The sequence below is a fragment of the Eschrichtius robustus genome, chromosome 2 (assembly GCF_028021215.1).
Source record: "Eschrichtius robustus isolate mEscRob2 chromosome 2, mEscRob2.pri, whole genome shotgun sequence".
NCBI classification, from domain to species: Eukaryota; Metazoa; Chordata; class Mammalia; order Artiodactyla; family Eschrichtiidae; genus Eschrichtius; species Eschrichtius robustus.
Window position 1 is genome coordinate 27,776,985 of NC_090825.1, and position 23,056 is coordinate 27,800,040.

Below are 23,056 nucleotides of genomic sequence, written 5' to 3' on the forward strand. Positions count from 1 at the left end.
GCCACAGAAACCTGTGACAGCTTTCCTGTATTTATTCTAATAACAAAGCCACACAGCCCTCTTGCAGCACCGAGCCCTGGATTACTGTTAAACCAGCCACCACTGTAGGCACACACAGATCTCCAGCTGTTACCGACACTTACCTGGGTGGACAATCCTTTTCATGGCACTTCTTCTGTCTCCCATTGGGTTGTGTTTCTGGGTCACAGAACGTAGCTTTCACCATCCCGCGACCCTTCTTCACGCAATGGGCAGTCTGGCGGCGTATACCTGCGGGTCGGGAAGAACGGTTCACATATATTAAATCCCGAGCCTACATTCTCAGTGTCAGGTGAGGCCCCTGGTCATGCCTACAGCTGATGGGAAGACTGTCCATAAAGTATTTGGTTTTAACGTAGGGATGAGGAATGGGGACCTGTTATTCTCTCTGCTCATGCTGCAGAAGGCAATGGGTGGAAAAGATCTTGCTTAGGAAGGACCACGGATAATATAGGCAGATTAATATATAGTCTAATATAAAGATTACAATCTAGCTTTGGAGACAAGACTAACATACATATGCCAAAAAAAAAAAAAACCTGAAAAAAAAGCAAGGTGAGATTTATATAATGAAGGCAGATACCATCACCAGTTGTTATAACACAATCATACATTATTATTTTAATGAAGGAATGGAGGAGTTGGGCGCTTTATATTAGTTGGAGTTCATAAACTCTGAAAGACAGGAATAAAATTCAAAATAATGTTGTGAAGTTTGAGAGGTTATGTTTTTTAAAGTAGAGGGTTTTGATAGCAGGAATTGATACTACTGCTGCTTTCTGAAATCGGGCTGGTAAGTAAGTAAGTAAGAGAAGCACACGGGAATGGCCAGGTCCACAGGCAAACAAAGCACATGTGTAGGCTGGATTTGACTTTGGATATATAACAATAGTTAACACATGTGGTACTTGCCTTGCCCAGGGCACTATTTGAAATTGTATATGTGTATGTGTATGTGTGTGTGACTACCTATATATGTCCCAGACAAATATATATACATATATGTGTGTGTGTGTATAATGTAGTACCTATTATCCATCATGATATATAATGACTGAAACCTCACAACAATTCAATGAAGTCAACACTATCATTACTGCTATTAGACAGAGGAGGAAACGGAGGCACAGTGAAGTCACATAGGTTGAGAAGGGAAAAGAAAGGATCACTGGCTTTGCTAGCAGGTAGGACATCATTAGCAAGAGAACGCAGAGGAGTGGCCAGAACCTCACGGACTAAGAGGTAAAGGGCAGTGAGAAAGAGAGTCATCAGCTCTCCCGAGAGGGCTAATGCTTTTTTCCATGTGAAATGTGAAAGGCTGGGTGAGAAGACTGAAGACGGAGGCCCCGGGGATGGTGCCATCAGTCTGCACGGAGGGGGGCACCCTGAGCTCTCAGGGCATCCAGGCCTTGAGTGGGCTCACTGGTGAAGCCCAGAATTGGAAAGGCCACGAGTGCACCAATAAGCTAGTCACCTCCTCACTTCAGCACCAATGACCTGGAGGGGCTTCCCCACAACCACAAGGCTGGTGGGACCCGAACTGGGGCAGCTCCCCTACCACCTACCACCTCACACTCCCTCACGTGGACTCCTCCAGTCTCCCGGGCTGGCTCACATACTCAGATGCCAGAGATTGCATCTCGCCATTTAAAAATGTCAGAGGGAGTTGCAGAACAGTAAGTGAAGCCTTTAAAATGAATCAACGATATTTTATTGTTAAATCAGTGCTATTTTATTCTTTTAAAGAGATAGGTAACCTTTCAACCACTCAGGCTTTCTCAACTGATAGACTACGTGTTCTTTTTCTTTTGTCATATAAATAAAGCACTACGAACAGCTGGAAGCAACATTATGAAAGAAACTTTCATGGCACAATGAGTGAGTCATTGTCTGGAAAGACATGAACACCAAGTCTTAGACAATATGAGTGGAGTGGAGACCGAAATGGTTGAAGCCAGGAAAGCTGACATGTATCTGCCATCATAGAAGAGAAAAAAGAAAAAGTTTAGCTTTTAGAAGTTTCTTTAAAACTTTGGGTACTTTGGCAAATTCTTGATGTCAAAAATAAAAGGCAACTGTCAGGTGACTCTCAGAGGTTGGAAACATCCCCAAAAAGCCTTGTTTCTGCGCATGAATAGCAAAGATAAGCACGCTCAGGGCTTGACTCCAGAAGTAGTAGGAGGGCACAGAACATTATAAAAAGTCTCCGCCAGGAAGTTAATAACATTTCATGGGCCAATCTGCTGGACCAGCAGCCAGATGAACAGATGGACGAGCCAGGCAGATACTGCCAAGTGCATGGAGGAAAATTAATAACAACGTGTCAGGGTTTTTCTGTTGGAATTAACAGTCGTGGTGACCACTAATCTTCTATTCTTCTAGCTCTCGAGTTCTCACTTGACAGATACGAAGCTAAGCCCAAGCCCTCCAATGAGGGGCTCCAGCTCAGAAGCTTGATTTCTCCCATGTTATAGGAACACAATACCTGGCCAGGTGCTTCTGCCTCTACTTTGATGCTTGTGTGTTCATTTGGTAAAATTTAATCTATAATTTCATTCCTTATCAAATTCTGGTTAAATAAATAAAACAAATAAATAAAATCCAAGGGTCCTGGGTTCTAGTCTCTACTTTTCCTTCTACCCATCACTTGGATAACTGCAGGAAAATGAGAATAATGACATTCAGACTGTTTAAGGGCAGGATGCTGAGTTAGTTGATTTCTGGGAGTGTCTTCCACATTTAAAAATCTATAATCCATGACAGGAAGATAAAGTTTAATCATTGAAAACATTGGCTAATAAGAGGATTCTGGTTAATGTAATTTTACCATTAACTTGGAAAATAGTTTGTTGCAACTGTTGTCAGAAAGTTTCAAAATTATTAGTTCCTATTGCCTTAGTAAATGGGAATATGACAAGTTGTATTTTCCAAAGATGGCTGCAACAATAATCTCTCATCTGGCATGTTCTTCTACAACGTGACCATGATATCACTCCATCACGACACAGAGTCTAGTTACCCTGGCCTGGGACTGAATGCAGAAATGAAGTTGTGTGAGTTCAGAGGCTAGGTCATAAAAGACCATGCAGCTTCTATCCGATTATTTTGGATCTGTCACTCTCAGGAGCCTCCGTGGCCATGGGGTAAGAAGCCTACACCCTTGGAGAGGCCAGGTGTAGGTGCTCCAGTTGACAGTCCCCGATGAGCCATCCAGCCCAGGTCAGTCATCTGAGCACAGAAGCCTACAGATGACTCCAGCTCCCAGGCATCTGAGTCGTTCTTAGCCATCTAGGTCTTCCTAGGTGAGGTGCCAAACACTGCGAAGCTAAGACACACCATCTCCACTGCATCCTGTCTAAATTTCTGACCAGGAGCATAGTAAAATGATGGTTGTGTTACTATACTAAATTTAGGTTGATATGTTATGTAGCAGTAGTAAGTGGAACAGTACTCAGTAAATGCTAGCTTTCTTCCTTTCTCAAGTCAAGACCCAGAGCTACCATCCAGCTTGGCTTGCTAGGATACTAGCCACTACTGATTTTATTGACTTTTCATTTCATCCTCTCCTGTGTTACACTTTTTCTGTTTCCACTCCAGATCCCTTCTGCAGCTGCTTGGAACCCTGGGAAGCTGATGCTATAGATTGCTGTGGCTTCCAGTTGGATTCGGGGAATGGAGGCGCTGTCTCTTAGGATAACTGCTCCTTCTTTTACTTCTTCAGGCCTAGGATGGTAGCCTTGTTCCCCCAATCCTCTACTATTGATGGGCAGAGGTAATGAATCATCTTTCTTGGTTTCCCTAAGTCCTACCCACACCTTTGAAAGAAGTCAAGGTATTCCGTTTGGGTGTGCAGGGCACCCTGACTGATAAGGTCTCCTTTGCAGTAAAAAAAATCAAACCATCAATCTTGAGTGACATAGTCATTAATTAACTCTGTAAACCAACTGCTGGAATAACAGAATGTTTCTCTGACATAGGATATTGTAATACCTCTTGTGGAGGGGGTTAGAATGAGGTCATCCTATTAAGAGCAGTAATCATGATGTAACACTGCAAATGCAGAAAGTAGAAGAGCTTAAGGCTGAGTCTGTATGACCTTGAAATTTCCCTGGAATTCAAGAAAGACAAACGATATTGGCTTTTAATCTGGCTTTGCCTTTGGTCCCTTTCTCTTACACATTGAACATAGCCCCCAAAGAAATTCTAGTTAATTAAGGATGCCGATCACTATATTGGCCCAGAACTAAGTTAGCTGCTTATCTAGAAGTACTTACTTGAAAAGGCATTAAGTGGAAATCAATCACATTCTAAAATACATGACAATCAAATTCAAAATGTTATTTATAGAGGATTCTGAGTTGCTTTCTCCACAGAGCAATGAGAGTGTCACCGTGCACCTGTAAATATTTGGTAAATCTTATTAGATACTAGCAGTGAGAGATCAGTTAAGACCTTTTACTTTTTAAAAATTATCTTCAGGAATTAATCACCAATGCCTAAGAATTTAATCAACCATGCCTGTGTAGTGAAGCCACCATGAAAATCCAAAAGGAGGGGTTTCAGAGAGCTTCCAGGTTGGTGAAGCAGAATGCCTCCACGTGCCACCGTGCTGGGCTCCAAACTCCAAGAGGATTGAAGTTTCTTTGTTCTCAACCTAACGCTATGAATCTCTTCATCTGGCTGTTGGTACCTGTGCTTTAAAATCCTCGGTAATAAACCACTCATCTGCCGCGTGGCTAACAGGGTCTTGGTGCTCCGGCCTGGTGTCAGGCCTGTTCCTCTGAGGTGGCAGAGCCAAGTTCAGGACACTGGTCCGCCAGAGACCTCCCAGCTCCACACAGTATCAAATGGCGAAAGCTCTCCCAGAGATCTCCATCTCAGTGCTAAGACCTAGTTCCACTCAACAACAAGCAAGCTACAGTGCTAGACACCCTATGCCAAACAACTAGCAAGACAGGAACACAACCCCACCCATTAGCAGAGAGGCTGCCTAAAATCATAATATGGTCACAGACACCCTAAAACACACCAACAGATGCAGTCCTGCCCCCCAGAAACACAAGATCCAGCCTCATCCACCAGAACACAGGCACTAGTCCCCTCCACCGGGAAGCCTACACAACCCACTGAATCAACCTTTGCCACTAGGGGCAGACACCAAAAACAATGGGAAGTATGAACATGTAGCCTGTGAAAAGGAGACCCCAAACACAGTAAGTTAGGCAAAATGAGAAGACAGAGAAACACACAGCAGATGAAGAAGCAAGGTAAAAACCCACCAGACCAAACAAAAGAAGAGGAAATAGGCAGACTACCTGAAAAAGAATTCAGAATAATGATAGTAAAGATGATCCAAAATCTTGGAAATAGAATGGAGAAAATACAAGAAATGCTTAACAAGGACCCAGAAAAACTAAAGAGCAAACAAACAGTGATGAACAATACAATAAATGAAATTAAAAATTCTCTAGAAGAAATCAAGAGCAGAATAACTGAGGCAGAAGAACGGATAAGTGACCTGGAAGATAAAATAGTGGAAATAACTACTGCAGAGCAGAATAAAGAAAAAAGAATAAAAAGAATTGAGGACAGTCTTTGAGACCTCTGGGACAACATTAAACACACTAACATTTGAATTATAGGGGTCCCAGAAGAAGAAGAGAAAAAGAAAGGGACTGAGAAAATATGTGAAGAGATCATAGTTGAAAACTTCCCTAATATGGGAAAGAAAATAGTCAATCAAGTCCAGGAAGCACAGAGAGTCCATACAGGATAAATCCAAGGAGAAACATGCCAAGACATATATTAATCAAACTATCAAAAATTAAATACAAAGAAAAAATATTAAAATTAGCAAGGGAAAAACAACAAATAACATACAAGGGAATCCCCATAAGGTTAACAGCTGATCTTTTAGCAGAAACTCTGAAAGCCAGAAGGCAGTGGCAAGACATATTTAAAGTGATGAAAGGGAAAAACCTACAACCAAGATTACTCTACCCAGCAAGGATCTCACTCAGATTTGACGGAGAAATTGAAACCTTTACATACAAGCAAAAGCTAAGAGAATTCAGCACCACCAAACCAGCTTTACAACAAATGCTAAAGGAACTTCTCTAGGCAGGAAACACAACAGAAGGAAAAGAACTATAATAACAAACCCAAAACAATTAAGAAAATGGTAACAGGAACATACATATCGATAAATACCTTAAATGTAAATGGATTAAATGCTCCAAACAAATATAGACTGGCTGAATGGATGCAAAAACAAGACCTGTATATATGCTGTCTACAAGAGACCCACTTCAGACCTAGGGACACATACAGACTGAAAGTGAGGGGATGGAAAAAGATATTCCATGCAAATGGAAATCAAGAGAAAGCTGGAGTAGCAATTCTCATATCAGACAAAATAGACTTTAAAATAAAGACTATTATAAGAGACAAACAAGGACACTACATAATGCTCAAGGGATCAATTCAAGAAAAAGATATAACAATTGTAAATATTTATGCACCTAACATAGGAGCACCTGAATACATAAGGCAAATGCTAACAGCTATAAAAGGGGAAATCGACAGTAACACAATAATAGTGGGGGACTTTAACACCCCACTTACACCAATGGACAGATCATCCAAAAGGAAAATAAATAAGGAAACACAAGCTTTAAATGATACATTAAACAAGATGGACTTAATTGATATTTATAGGGCATTCCACCCAAAAACAATCGAATACACTTTCTTCTCAAGTGCTCATGGAACATTCTCCGGGATAGATCATACCTTGGGTCACAAATCAAGCCTTGGTAAATTTAAGAAAACTGAAATTGTATCAAGTATCTTTTCCAGGCACAATGCTATGAGACTAGATATCAATTACAGGAAAAAATCTGTAAAAAATACAAACACATGGAGGCTAAACAACACACTACTTAATAACCAAAAGATCACTGAAGAAATCAAAGAAGAAAACAAAAAATACCTAGAAACAAATGACAATGAAAACACGACGACCCAAAACCTATGGGATGCAGCAAAAGCAGTTCTAAGAGGGAAGTTTACAGCAATACAATCCTACCTCAAGAAACAAGAAACATCTCAAATAAACAACCTAACCTTACACCTAGAGCAATTAGAGAAAGAAGAACAAAAAAACCCCAAAGTTAGCAGAAGGAAAGAAAACATAAAGATCAGATCAGAAATAAATGAAAAAGAAATGAAGGAAACAATAACAAAGATCAATAAAACTAAAAGCTTGTTCTTTGAGAAGATAAACAAAATTGATAAACCATTAGCCAGACTCATCAAGAAAAAAAGAGAGAAGACTCAAATCAATAGACGTAGACATGAAAAAGGAAAAGTAACAACTGACACTGCAGAAATACAAAGGATCATGAGAGATTACTACAAGCAACTCTATGCCAATAAAATGGACAACCTGGAAGAAATGGACAAATTCTTAGAAAAGCACAACCTTCTGAGACTGAACCAGGAAGAAATAGAAAATATAAACAGACCAATCACAAGCACTGAAATTGAAACTGTGATTAAAAATCTTCCAACAAACAAAAGCCCAGGACCAGATGGCTTCACAGGCACATTCTATCAAACATTTAGAGAACAGCTAACACCTATCCTTCTCAAACTCTTCCAAAATATAGCAGAGGGAGGAACACTCCCAAACTCATTCTACGAGGCCACCATCACCCGATACCAAAACCAGACAAAGATGTCACCAGAAAGAAAACTACAGGTCAATATCACTGATGAACATAGATGCAAAAATCCCCAATAAAATACCAGAAACAGAATCCAACAGCACATTAAAAGGATCACACACCATGATCAAGTTGGGTTTATCCCATGAATGCAAGGATTCTTCAATATACGCAAATCAATCAATGTGATAAACCATATTAACAAATTGAAGGAGAAAAACCATATGATCATCTCAATAGATGCAGAAAAAGCCTTTGACAAAATTCAACACCCATTTATGCTAAATACCCTCCAGAAAGTAGGCATAGAGGGAACTTGCCTAAACACAATAAAGGCCATATATGACAAATCCACAGCCAACATCATTCTCACTGGTGAAAAACTGAAACCATTTCCTCTAAGATCAGGAACAAGACAAGGTTGTCCACTCTCACCACGATTATTCAACATAGCTTTGGAAGTTTTAGCCACAGCAGTCAGAGTAGAAAAAGAAATAAAAGGAATCCAAATTGGAAAAGAAGAAGTAAAGCTGTCACTGTTTGCAGATGACATGATAGTATACATACAGAATCCTAAAGATGCTACCAGAAAACTACTAGAGCTAATCAATGAATTTGGTAAAGTAGCAGGATACAAAATTAATGCACAGAAATCTCTTGCATTCCTATACACTACTGATGAAAAATCTGAAAGAGAAATTAAGGAATCACTCCCATTTACCACTGCAACAAAAAGAATAAAATACCTAGGAATATACCTACCTAAGGAGACAAAAGACCTCTATGCAGAAAACTATAAGACACTGATGAAAAAAATTAAAGATGATACAAACAGATGGAGAGATATACCATGTTCTTGGATTGGAAGAATCAACATTGTGAAAATGACTATACTACCCAAAGCAATCTATGGATTCAATGCATTCCCTATCAAACGACCAATGGCATTTTTCACAGAACTATAACAAAAAATTTCACAATTTCTATGGAGACACAAAAGACCGCTAATAGCAAAGCAATCTTGAGAAAGAGAAACAGAGCTGGAGGAATCAGGCTCCCGGACTTCAGACTATACTACAAAGCTACAGTAATCAAGATAGTATGGTACTGGCACAAAAACAGAAATATAGATCAATGGAACAGGATAGAAAGCCCAGAGATAAACCCACGCACATATGGTCACCTCATTTTTTATAAAGGAGGCAAGAATACACAATGGAGAAAAGACGGCCTCTTCGATAAGTGGTGCTGCAAAAACTGGACAGCTACATGTAAAAGAATGAAATTAGAACACTCCCTAACACCATACACAAAAATAAACTCCAAATGGATTAAAGACCTAAATGAAGGCCAGACACTATAAAACTCTTAGAGGAAAACATAGGCAGAACACTCTAAGACATAAATCACAGCAAGTTCCTTTGAGCCACCTCTTAGACCAAACCTCTTAGAGAAATGGAAATAAAAACAAAAATAAACAAATGGGACCTAATGAAACTTAAAAGCTTTTGCACAGCAAAGGAAACCATAAAGAAGACAAAAGACAGCCCTCAGAATGGGAGAAAATATTTGCAAATGTAGCAACTGACAAAGGATTAATCTCCAAAATTTACAAGCAGCTCATGCAGCTCAATATCAAAAAAACAAACAACCCAATCCAAAAATGGGCAGAAGGCCTAAATACACATTTCTCCAAAGAAGATATACAGATCGCCAACAAACACATGAAAGGATGTTCAACATCACTAATCATTAGAGTAATGTAAATCAAAACTACAATGAGGTACCACCTCACACCAGTCAGAATGGCCATCATCAAAAATGTTACAAACAATAAATGCTGGAGAGGGTGTGGAGAAAAGGGAACCCTCTTGCACTGTCGGTGGGAATGTAAATTGATACAGCCACTATGGAGAACAGTATGGACGTTCCTTAAAAAACTAAAAATAGAACTGCCATACGACCCAGCAATCCCACTACTGGGCATATACCCTGAGAAAACCATAATTCAAAAAGAGTCAGGTACCACAATGTTCACTGCTGCTCTATTTACAGTAGCCAGGACATGGAAGCAACCTAAGTGTCCATCGACAGATGAATGGATAAAGAAGATGTGGCACATATATACAATGGAATATTACTCAGCCATAAAAAGAAACGAAATTGAGTTATTTGTAGTGAGGTGGATGGACCTAGAGACTGTCATACAGAGTGAAGTAAGTCAGAAAGAGAAAAATAAATATCGTATGCTAACACATATATATGGAATCTAAAAAAAAAAAAAAAAGGTTCTGAAGAACCTAGGGGCAGGACAGGAATAAAGATGCAGACATAGAGAATGGACCTGAGGACACGGGGAGGGGGAAGGGTAAGCTGGGATGAAGTGAGAGAGTGGCATGGACATATATACACTACCAAATGTAAAATAGATAGTTGGTGGGAAGCAGCCACATGGCACAGGGAGATCAACTCGGTGCTTTGTGACCACCTAGAGGGGTGGGATTGGGAGGGTGGGAGGGAGGGAGATGCAAGAGGGAAGAGATATGGGGATATATGTATATGTATAGCTGATTCAATTTGTTATAAAGCAGAGACTAACTCACCATTGTAAAGCAATTATACTCCAATAAAGATGTTAAAAAAAAAAAGAATTATCTTCATATACCCCTTAACCTGATCATCTCAAGTGGAAATTATACCTTGATATAAGAACAAGTAAAGTTTCTTATGTCCAAAACCAAAACGAAATAAAACAGTGACATAGCTCATCATATTCTCAATTCAATACTGAAATTGTAAAATAAAGGGAGCCTGTTATATGGTTAATTTAGTTCATATAAGATTTTTATGGCTCAAAAATTCAAGTTAGGAAGGTTATAGAGAAAGCAACTAAAGACAACTTATTGTAATCACCTATGGCAGAAAATGCAATATTTCCTACTATATCAAAATTTAAGATCAAAGGTACTCAAGCACTGAATACTTAATCACATCACCTGAAAGAGATTCAAAGTACTATATACTCGGTTTTTAAAATACTGACAAATACCAAGATCTCTTTTTATAACCACTTGAGTACAAGTTAAGAAGTATAAGTTAAATTTTACACTAGGACATAATCTATAATTCTCCTAAAATTGGATATAACATTGATTTTAATAATGTGAGATGATAAAAATTCTATGAATCAATAGAGGGCACTGCCACAATTCCCTTACAATATACGGAAATAACATGTAACTTCATAGAAGATGGGAAGAGTAGGAATTGTATAACCATATGTCTTATTGACAAGTCCATCCTAAATCTACCAACTTTTAATTTCAGTTCCCACTAAATATTTACTTTGTATTTTCTGGCTCCTTGACCCCCTTCATCTCTGATTTCCTTGATCAATGAGTTCAGATCTATCCTTCATAATGAAGGCTCAGTCAAGAAGAACTTGAGTCCCATCACTGCAAGAGCTCAAACACATTGATTTTATTATCCATTGCTGAAACCCATACTTCTCACAACATTGGTAAGACTCAAAGCCAATAGTTTTTTCCTCCCTGAAATCCCAATGAACTGATTACATACATTGACTGTCATGGTCAGAAAGAAATTATATAAGAAATACATAAGAAATGCTCAAACAGGAGCATCACTGGTGCTTGAAAAATGCTTAATGGAACTAGGTAGGAACCATTTTCAAAATTTACCACGATCAAGAAGTATTCTTTCCTGCTTATAACTCCTCTTCTGCAGCCACTGTGTACAAATCAGGCAAAGCACACACTTAGGGAAAGTCAGAGGCCTGCAACATCTCACAAAACTCACAGGGTTAACAAGAAAAGCAAACATTCAGCATTTTGCAGGGTACATTGAGCAAAGCAAGCCTTCAGAGAAACCAACTGAGAAATCCCCAGCAAGTGCACTAATAGGGAACAAAACTAAGGCCCTGGAAACAGGGGAGGGACTAATCTCTGCTGGCTGCATGTGATAAAAATGGGATGGGATGGGACTAAGACGACCAGTAGAATAAGAGAATATTAGATTAGCCACCTTGGAAAGAATTCCGGTCAAAGGTTCCACATGTAAGGAACTTGGAAGTTGCCACTCTGTTGTAATGACAAGCAAAAAGCTGAACAGACTGAAAAATCAACGATTCTTCTTGGATATGAGAGAGGAAAGGGCACAGGGCAAACTGCTGCTCCCAAGACTGGAGAGACAGACGAGTGAATAGAGGGAGTCAGAACTTCCCAACTTTCCAGAGTAGAGACTCAGAAGCTGACTACCACGGGAACCTGAATTTCGGCAACTTAATATCAGAACCAAACCGTGGATCCAGGATACCCCAAAACAGCAAGTATAATAAATGCCCAAAAAAAACCCCAAAAAACTACATCTAGGCATATCACTTTCAAATTACAGAAAATCAAAGACAAAGAAAAAGTCCTGAAAGAAGCCAGAGGGAAAAAACACCTTACCTACAGAGGCACAAAGAAAGAACTGCATGTGGCTTCTCAGAACTCACGCAAGCAAGAAGAGAGCAGAGTGAAATATTTAAAGTGTTGAGAGAAAAAAACCCACCAACTTAGAATTCCACACCCTGTGAAATTACCATTCAAAAGTGAAGGAGAAATAATTTCTCAGACAAACAAAAACTGAAGGAATTCGTTGCCAATAGACCTGCAGGAAAGAAATGTTAAAAGAAATTCTTTAGAAAAAAGGAAAATATTAAAAATCAGAAACTTGGATCTATATAAAGAAAGGAAAAACACTAAAGAAGCAATAAATGAAGGTTAAATAAAAACTTCCATTTTTCCTATTCGGAGCTGATCTAACAGAAAACAGTTTGCTCAAAATAATAATACCAATAATGTATTCACTTATTTTGATTATGATGCTTATGTATACATGATATATATGTATATGTGCTTAGGTACACATATAGAAATGAAATGAATGACAAAAATGATACAAGGGACGAGACGCAGGAACCAGGATTATTTTGTTATTATAAGGTACTCATACTGCCTATAATTTTGTTATTATAAAGTACTCATAACACTGAAGTGGTACAGTGTTATCTGAAAGTGGATTGGATTAGCTGTAAACATATATTGCAAACTCTAGGGCAATCACTAAAAAAAAGCAGATTAGCTACTCTGGGCTAAGAGTTTTCATTAGTTCATTAGTGAAGTACAACTGGAAGGTTATCAGGTCTCTACTGTGTATTACTCATAGTTTATTTTATATATTTATGCATGTGATAAACTATATAATCCTCATTCCATAGCGTATGTTTAAATGCATCTCAATAAATCCTATTATTTTTATGAAGTCCTACATATTAAGAAAATCCTCCAGATATTTTTAGAGATCAATATCTGGACTTGGTTGATCCTACCTGACAATTATAGAGGACAAAGTCAGACGGAGTAGCGCCAAGATGAGTGCAATTTTAAAAAGTCAAGGAAGTATCTGACTCTGATTTTCTGTCCTCTAAACATCACTATATGGTCACCCATCAGGATCAGAGTGAAATACGTGCCCTTATTTATTATTCTCACGCTTTATCAAGGATACGTGGACGTATCTCAAATGCACGTGATTATTTTGAGCCTTACTAGGAATACTGTCAGACTCTGTAAGAACTAGTTTCAGTGATGTAAGTATCTGTTCTACATGTATTTATTTCTAATGAACATGATCTAGCTTCTAAGGCAGCTTAGAACAGTTCAAGCAATCTCCAGGAGCTTCGCATGGTCTTTGGAGTTTTCTTTTTGTTTCTTTTAATTGGGGTATAGTTGTTTTACGATGTTGTGTTAGTTTCTACCGTACAGCGAAGCGGAGTTCCCTGTGCTACACAGCAGGTTCTCATTAGTTATCTATTTTACACATGTTAGTGTATATATGTCAGTGGAGTTTTCAGTATTTGCCTTTTCCTATCAGAATGTGACGTTCCTTAAACAAAGGAACAATGACTACGGTCCAAAGAGAATTCAGCCAAGCAGGGTGACGTCCAGGGTGGGGCAGGAGAAAATGTTCTCCCTTTTGTGCAGGCCATTGTTGTGCTTCTAGACCAAAAACACAGCACAGAGGAGACAACAGAGCAGACAACTGGCAAAGGTCACATTCAGAAGTGATGACCCACTGTCTGACAGTAGTGCCATTGCTGTAAGTTTTATAAGACACATGGGAATTCTGGTTCGAACAGATTACAACTGACAGATTCCTGAAGTACTAGGGTTGCCATGGGGCAAAACAGGCTGCCTTTTTTCCAGATTTAATCACAAAATTGTGTCTACAATAATCGACATAACTCGCTTCTTGTCCTTCACCCATCTCATCAAAAATTATTGCATTTTCCCTCAAATTGTATTTTTTGGATTCCTCTGTGAATATACTCATTTCGTCCTCGTTCCTGGAGGCATCTTGGTTTAAATCCATCCTTTAAAAAAGGAGAAGGGGTACATATGTGGAGGCAAAATATTCTCTTGAAGCAAACAGATACAGAGTTGCTAGAAGAAGCTGATTGTAAACACAAGCTGCCTGGTTGGGAAGGGGAGGGCTGTTGATTTAGAGACGTGTGACAGCCTTTGGTGGACGGGCACAGGCAAAGCCCCACCGGGCCCTTCTTCCTTGGCAGGGTCAGGACTGAGCCAGCGGAGGCGGAGCTTCGTCTTCCCCTTGGAACTCGTTGTTTCGGTTCTCCTCCAAAAGCCTTCATCCAGATAAGAAGCCAATGACTGATTACATCTTCTTGAATTTATACTTAAGTAGCTCTTTGCTCCAAATGCACAATGTAAATTATATGTAAAATATAAATTATAGGGCTTCCCTGGTGGCGCAGTGGTTGAGAGTCTGCCTGCCAACGCAGGGGACACGGGTTCGAGCCTTGGTCTGGGAAGATCCCACATGCCGCGGAGCAACTAGGCCCGTGAGCCACAACTACTGAGCCTGCGCGTCTGGAGCCTGTGCTCCGCAACAAGAGAGGCCGCAACAAGAGAGGCCGCAACAAGAGAGGCCTACGCACCGCGATGAAGAGTGGCCCCCGCTTGCCGCAACTAGAGAAAGCCCTTGCACAAAAACAAAGACCCAACACCACAGCCAGAAATAAATAAATAAATAATAAATTAATTTTAAAAAACATTTAAAATATAAATTATAAAAGATATTAAATTATAACTATATAAAAAGGGAAGACCAAAATGTCACAATGCTTAAATGTAGGTAAACATCCCAGCAAAAGGGTGAGCAGGACTTAGGTGAAGGGTTTGCCGGGCTCTCAGCCAGAAGCTGTTGGTGGGTGGTGGCCACGTGCGCAGCCCCCGTGAAATCTGAGGGCTTTAACTGCTCCACCTGAGATGAAAAGGAGACCACCAACACCACAAACTTCTTAGAGCCTTAACTCTTGATGACTTTCAGGCCGAGGAAGGTTGCAAAGTAAGGACTCAGCTTCTCATGCAAGCGCTCAGCCAAGCTGCCAGAGTGGCTCTGTGATAATTCCTAACGTATTTTCAATGTCACTAGGAGAGGCAATTTTGAACCACCTTAGCAAGTCCTGTCCTGAAATGAGGTCCCACAGTGTGGTCAGGAAAAAACTGCAAAAACTAGAAAGAGTGGGTGCACACAGAGAGAAAAAGGGAGGAAAGGGACAGGAAAGAGAAAAATAAAAGAAACTAAAAGGAAATCACACTCAAATCAAGCCTGTAAATTATTATTCCAAAATCCATAAGGAAATATAATACCAAGAAAGACAACAAAATAATTACAACAGGAGTTCACTCTGGATAAAATAAGTTTGTTAGGACAGTGCTATGGAATGAATGTGTCCTCTTAAAATTCATATGTTGAAGCCCTAACCCCCCAGTGTCATGGTATTTGGAGGTGGCACATTTGGGAGGTAATCAGGTCATGAGGGTAAGGTCCTCATGACGGAACTGATGCCTTTATAAAAAGAAAAAGGGACATAAGATGTGAGGATACAGTGAGAGGGTAGCCATCTACAAGCCAGGAAGAAGATTCTCACTAAGAACTGAATCTGCCAGCACCTTGATCTTGGACTTCCCAGCCTCCAGAACTGTGAGAAATACATGTTTGTTGTTGAAGCTACCCAGCCTATGGTATTTTGTTATAGTAGCCAAACTGACAAAGATAGGCAGTCTGACCTACTTTTTAAAATAAGCATGTTACTTACTGCCTTTGGGCATTTTCACCTGGAAATCTCATAGGCACTTTAATTGAACTCATATCATCATAAACTCCTCTTGGGATCTGTTTCCTGTCACATGTTCCCTGTTTCAGTGAGTGACACTACCATTTAGCCAGTTATGCGAAGGAGAACACTGGGTGTCACCCTTCAACCCTCCCTCACGCACAAACCACTCTCTATCAAAAGATAAATGGAATCAACCGTTAAGTTCAGTCTAGTACAGCTCCTAAATATCTCCACATTTGCACGATTTTTCCATCTGTACCACCTTAACTTTAGTTCAAGCCACTATTATTACTTCCCTAGACCACTGCCAAGATCTTCTATCTCTTTTCCTTCCCTTCTAGCGTTTCTCCCACATGGAAATAAAACATTGACCCTAGTTAACTCTGGAGGAAAAGGAAAGGGAGTAGAGTTAGGCAGTGCTCTTCAAGTGTATCTGTGCAATTTCTTACTCTTTAAAAATGAAGATTGAAACAAACATGACATAATAAGATCTGATAAAGTTGTGTGGTTGATTTACAGGAGTTTGTTATTGCATTCTCCTATTTGCTGGGACCTTTGCAATATTTTCCAGTGAAAAAGTGTAAAACTAAAATAACACGATAACAAAATAAAATAAAGTAAAATAAAATAAAATGATTGCTACTACCTGTTTGTAACCTTGGGAATCAATGGGCATCAATTGATGGGAATCAATGTGGTCATAAGTTTCTTAACATTTGGTATAAGTATGTTACTTTTTGAACCTAGAAATTCCATCTACAAATTAAAATTTAATGAGATCATTCTTTACATGGGCCCAAAGATGCTCATCAGAGGATGATGATCAATAAGGAACTGGCTGAGGGAATTTTGTTTCGTCTCGCCAGTGAAATATAATGTATCCACAAAAATGATAGCTATGGAGACTGAGTAACACATGGAATGGTACCCACGTTATGATGTTAAAGTGAAAACATATGTATATGTACATAAATACATCCATATGCACACAACTATATACATCTATGATGAGAAAAAATAATATCGAAAGGCAATGAAGCAAAGTACCAAAGTGCATGTATGTTAGGGTGGTGACCTTAGTTTTTCAGTAACATATTTAACTTAGTTTTATAATATAGAAAGTTTTAACTTAAAGGAAATAAAAGTGCATCATTGAATGATTCAGTGTTTCAGGCAGTCTTCCATCTTTATATTTAGCAGTGAGTGTCTTATGTGAATATTAGCATTTCATTCTCTATGTCTGAGAGCGTGAAGGTAGATATGCTGTCATCCTTCTCTGCCAGAATTAAGAGAGCTCACTGCCCCTCAAATAGATAGCATGGCTGAAATTCAGGTAAGCACATGGGCACTATGATAACTTCTGTTAAGGTTTAATAACCAGAGTGGCATTTGCCCAAGTCAGGCAGAGATGCTCCTGAAGGTTCAGGCTGTATCAAAGCCAAATGCCCACTGTTTGGTAAGGCTGTTTCACTTCCTTGCTAAATACGAATATACCTTTATGATCACTGCACAAATCAGCCATTTATATTGTATTTCCCATGCTCTGAAATACTACACAAGCAAGGCAAAGGGTTCGGCCCATGCTGAAATAGAAGGGAGGGTGGGGTGAATAATCTCGTGTTTCTCTGAGAAGGCCCTGCTCAGGCAGGACTGGATGAGTTTCTCTCCATGGTGTCCTGGAATAAATGATTTAAACTTAAAGCTTAAACCTGTACGTCATTGCAAAAAAGAGAACAAAAGGGATGCAAAATCGAAAAAGTATTTGTTAACTACAGTCCCGATGACTTCATTTTCCTCCCAACTTCTCCTCAGGGAAATATTTTTCACCAACTTATTTTCTGCTTAAATTGCTTTTGCTTCTCAGCAAAAAGATCCCAGCCCTCCTGGGCAGCAGTGGGAAGAGCAGGGCTGACTCTTACTGATGCCCTTTACGGCTGCTGCCAGATGTGACCTAGACAGATTTCCAGAGGTTTAGGATTTTCAAGATGTCACACACTTTGAAATGAACACATGATTCCTGTGATTTCTAAAAGTGAGCTGTTGGTTTTCTATACTGAAGGAGGGAAAGAAAGAAATTAGTAATACAAAAATTGTTTACAAGACTGATGGGCCACGACTCAATGTCTGTCCCTGGACCTCTTTCCACGACTACCTCCTGGGGGGTGGGGGTGGGCGGGTGGAAAGAGCAAGTGAACAAATGGAGCAAAGTACACGAGAGGGAAGCCAGGGGGGAGGAGGCTGTGTTCTCCTGACCCCTTCTCTCCATCACTCTGATTCCCTTTGCTATATTGCTGATTCTGGCACTTCAGCCAATAGCTGCCCTAGCTTTATAGGCAGCAGTAACAGTAGAGGCAGAAAGTTCCCGAACAGACTCGGACAGGATCCAAAAGGAGAAAGCGAGGCAGAGTCTACTATTAAAGCCCCCAAATGAGCGAAGAGCCCCAAGTACCAGAACAGCCCCGACCCCTGCCCCCAGAGGCCCCAGAAATGTTCATCTAGCACTGCGGCCACAAGAGTCCGCACTCTACAAACACATACTCCTTTACAGTTCCCAGCCTCTCTCTGCAGTTGGATTGTGCCCACAGGGCTGAGGCCAACCAATGAAACATGAGCAGAAGCGGTGTGCGTCACTCCAGGCCAAGGCTGTTATAAGGGACAGTCTGCCTCTTCAATTTCTTCCTTCCCCTGTGGGGCAATTTCAGATGTCTCAGCTACAAGAGGAAGCAGGGCCATCTAATCTGTGCCAGATTTAGACTGGGTTAAAAATAAACCTTCATTGTGTTCTTAAGATTTTGATTTCTTTGTTACCATAGCAGAACTTGTCCCATCCTGACATACTTGACAGCAAGGAACCTCTCCAATGCTTGATTTATGAGAGAAAACTGTTTTTCTTGTAGCTATGAAAAACTGGTAAATTTGAGACAGAAGAAGAACACTGGGCTAGGAATTAGGAGAGACGGTTATGGTCTGGATTTGGCCGTGATTTAAAGGATACCTCTGGTGGGTGGTTTGACTTTTGTGGTCCTCAGGTCCTCAACCAGAGAAGTTATAAGCCTTTCTGGTCTGCTTTTTTAAAAAAGACATGTAACCCTTTCTGCAAACAAAACCTTTCATGAAGGACAGTATGTAAAACTGATAAAAGAAAAAGTGCCTCTTTCTTTAGATCATGACCGACACATTTACTCCCCATAGAGGCCCCTGGGCCATCTTTGCGGAACCCTGCAGACCTAGGGGCGAGACTGCAAACTGCTGGCTTAAACTTCCTCCATGGCCTATTCTGAAGCTGACGTGGATTCATAGAGAGAGGTGGTGTTCTCACCCGTCCCACACGTTACACTGCACTCTGTCCAGCGGCCATACTGCCAGAAGTACACCAGCTTCTCCACGTCATTGTCAAGGCCATCTTTCCGGATTGTGTACTCATACTTGATGCCAGGGTTAGTCACCTGGAATAGAAGCTAAAGGACAAGAGCAGGGTCATGTCAAACTCTGTTGTGACTTTATACTGCAAACCACAGTCCTATAAAAATGCTGTACAACGTCCATCATCTTAAAGTAGTCATGGAGGTGTGCAATGGAATACATCCCATTAAATAAATACCTCTACTTCCACCTGCATGTCTACATATGTCTATAGTTAATCTGCTCCTATTCTATTATTTTTTCACTGAATTCTCATGCGAGGCCTAATCATACGGGAATTACTCTGAGGGAATGACCAGAGTGTCCTTTCCAACAATGGGCTGGTAGGTCACCTTGTGCCCTTGCGTGCTTACTAACTTTGTGGTTATGGGTAAGTTACTTAATCTCTTTGTGCCTTCCTTTCCCCATCTACATAGTGAGGATAATCATCGCATGACTAATAGGGTGCTTTTAAGGGTTAAACAAACAAAAGTAATGTGACTAGATATGATTAGATCGGTGTCTGGCATACAGCTAGCGCTCAGTAAACAGTAACTTTTGTTGCCGCTGTTGTTGCTTTATGGTGCCCTTCTCTAGCTCTCAGGCTGATTAGTTTTCTTGAAAGCATATATTTCTGGGATTAAGATGGTCATGGGTTTTAGCCAAGGCATAAAATTGGAGACAGAATTTGGGACCTTCCCCTCACTTCCCTCTCCTGCAGGCGATCTACTTACCACATGTTTGAAATGGATTAATCTCACACTTAGAGGTGGTAGGTGGGTTGCTCCACGGGGTGGGCCTATAAGATGTAAGGTCTCCTGACATTTATGGGTCATAGCTGTCAAGCTTTGACCTCCAGCTTCTGTGAATGCTCTGATCTCTGGCTCTGAAATGACTTCCTTCTAACTTCTGAATATAGTTAGATGTGACCGTCTTGGGCCATCCATCATCCCCAACCTGCCTTGGTCTGCTGGTATAATTACCCCACTCCTTTTCTACAGTTCTTTGCTGGTATGAAAGACAAATCACTTGTGCCTTTGAAGAGCACATGCTACATCTTAACCCCTCTCTCCTCCAAGAGTTTCACGAAGTCAAACCTTTTGCCTGAGGACAACCACATGATAACATGTGAAGGAACCATGTCAGTTCATCACCACTGCTGGAAAGCTGTTTGGAAACTCATGCCAGGCTGACATAGACTGGTAGCATCCCTTTTATACCTGAGGAACACTCACTCTGAAATGAATAGCCTGTCAACCATACTGGAAACTAAATTCAACAGATGATTTTAGGGCCCATGGCATTTCATCACAAGGGTTTTGCCAATTTTAGGCAATAAAGGATTAGCAGCATAAACTAATATCTCACTTCCCTCCCTGTTCCTTGCTAAAAGAAGGTTTAATCATTCTTAATGAATATCCCCTAGCAAACACCTTGGAAAAGAAAATGAGAAAGATCCTAACTAGTGCACATGTCAGCAGTTCCCTTTGCTTCTGTGTTACCTGGATCCACACTGACTCATTGGTGGGACCTGTGGCCATCAGTTTCTCCAGGTCTCCTTTCCTGTCATATTGAAAGACGGTCCCTGCCAGCTTGTAGTTCCCATTCCACTGGATAATAAATCCTCCATTGAGGTAATATTTTTCAGGGTCTTCACTCCTGATGGCCAGAAAGTTTCCAGCTCCCTCAACCTCCATTACCCGTATGTCCCTGGCTCCTTTTGGAATCAGCCCGATGTCAACATAACCTAAGGAGAGAAGAGAGGCGTGCAAGCTTAGCTCAACACAGTCTGTTTCTGACTCATCATCCATCCTCTTCCCAGGATCTCCATCAGTTAGTGCCCTTGCCTTCCTGCTGGGTGGTTACTGGGACTGGCACATGCACTAATTACGGGGAACTTTAAAAGCTTGGCCATGAGTAGAACTCTCAGGAACCTTATGATTCACTATGTAATCAGTTTTATGAGAGGAGAGGTGAAATAAATGCAGATTGAACTCTGAACCTTCTGTGGTTGATCCAACATTTATTTTTCTGTGATTTTCTGTTGATAGTTCAAAATGATACAGCCCCTAGCCAGCTTCCCATTAGCATTTCTGCTTCCACATTTGTTGCTACTATCAGATTAATCTCCCTAAACATTGCAGTGGCTACATCCTTTCGCTCATCCTCATTGCCTGAAAATTAAAGACAGACTCTTAGAAGTAATTTAATCATAGCTTAAATTCATTAAGAGAATTCTGGAGAGAATCTTGGATTGATTGCCACCTGGCACTCTTGAATACAGCTTGTGATGAGAAACTCAGCTCTGAGCACAGCTTTTTATATTGCTGGACAATTATATTCATTAGAAAGGTTTTTTTTTCACATTTTTTCTTATGTTTTGATGAAATATAAACTTATGTTGTTCTCACATGTTCTAGTCCAACATTCTGAAAAAGCACAGAGGACAATCTACTTAAAGACCATGATCAATTCTAGCTACAGTCTTATCCTTGCTTATTGGTTGTTATGGTAGGAGACCTACTGGGGAGAAATGGAATGAACACATAATGGCTTCCTCTCTTTGCCAGACTCTAGGCTAAGCCCTTTATGCATTCATCCTGTTTATGCTTCAAAAGAACCATCATCTCATAGCTGTGATAGAATGGAAAGACGCTGGGGATGGCATTGGGCAAGGAGTACTGGGGCATGGGAGTCAGACATCCGATTCTAGTTTCTGCATTGCCACGAATGAGCTCCATGATGTCCATTGACTTATTTAACTTCTTTGAATGTCATCTGCACAATGAAGGACGTTGAATGAGATGAGAGCTTGAATGAGATGATGTCTGACATCCCTCCCAACTCTGCTAATCGATTATTTTGTCCTTTTCTAAGCTAAATTTTCTCTGTTCCTTTACCTTTTCCATACAAAACTTGATTTTAAGACCTTGATCATTTTCCACTGGATATACACTAAGTTTTTTTTTTTGACTAACAAACACACCCTCATCTCTGTCACCTAAAAGTGCCCTGACTACTCTCTTTCCCTCAGACATTAACATAGCATGGGATCCTGGGAGTTAAAACCCACGTCTGGCCAGCAGGAACGATTTACTCAGAAGCTGGGTACAGGCCACAACCTCAGCTCAATTTTTTCAAACTGGCAGCTCCCATCCAAAGGAAGTGAAGTATGGGGCCTGAAGTACTTGATTAAATTCCATTGGGCCCTCATGCACTTGCCTGAGACAGCTGATTGAAACTATTAAGTTACAAGTAGCTCAGGGAAAATATTTAATCACATGTAATTGAGGGTGATGCAATTGTTTCAAATGCCTTTGGAGCATTGCTCCCTGCAGCATAGCAGAGTTTCTCATAGCAGAGCTCACGCATAAAGTCAACTAGCATTAAAGAATATGGCAACCACCATATCCCTTGTTTAAAAACAAACAAAAACCAAGCCAAAACAAAAAACAGTGAGAACTGATGAGAAAAAAAGCCAAAAGAATTTGCCTTTTATCTTCCACTTAAGAAAATCTAAAATTAGAAATATTTATTTTGTATAGATTCTGTCTTATCAAAAGGCAAAGTACATCAAATTTAAAATAAAAGCTTTCATTGAATATAATTGCTGCTTCCGAACAGTTTGTAGAAAGAAGATGTAAACGGAGGCAGATTTAGCCATGAGCAAAAGCAGTACATA

At 40.2% G+C, this 23,056-nt stretch overlaps 1 protein-coding gene across 2 annotated transcripts in view; it reads right to left on the bottom strand.

Moving 5' to 3' along the window:
- The window catches only part of ADAMTS12 (ADAM metallopeptidase with thrombospondin type 1 motif 12), a 372,760-nt gene that overhangs the window by 85,396 nt on the left and 264,308 nt on the right, over positions 1–23,056 (bottom strand). For both annotated transcript variants that reach the window (XM_068535210.1, XM_068535209.1), the window contains exons 15-17: positions 20,877–21,121; positions 19,292–19,430; positions 144–270 (exon numbers count right to left, since the gene is read on the bottom strand). In XM_068535210.1, coding sequence (XP_068391311.1) covers positions 144–270; positions 19,292–19,430; positions 20,877–21,121 — 511 coding nt within the window. The remainder of the gene's footprint in view (positions 1–143; positions 271–19,291; positions 19,431–20,876; positions 21,122–23,056) is intronic.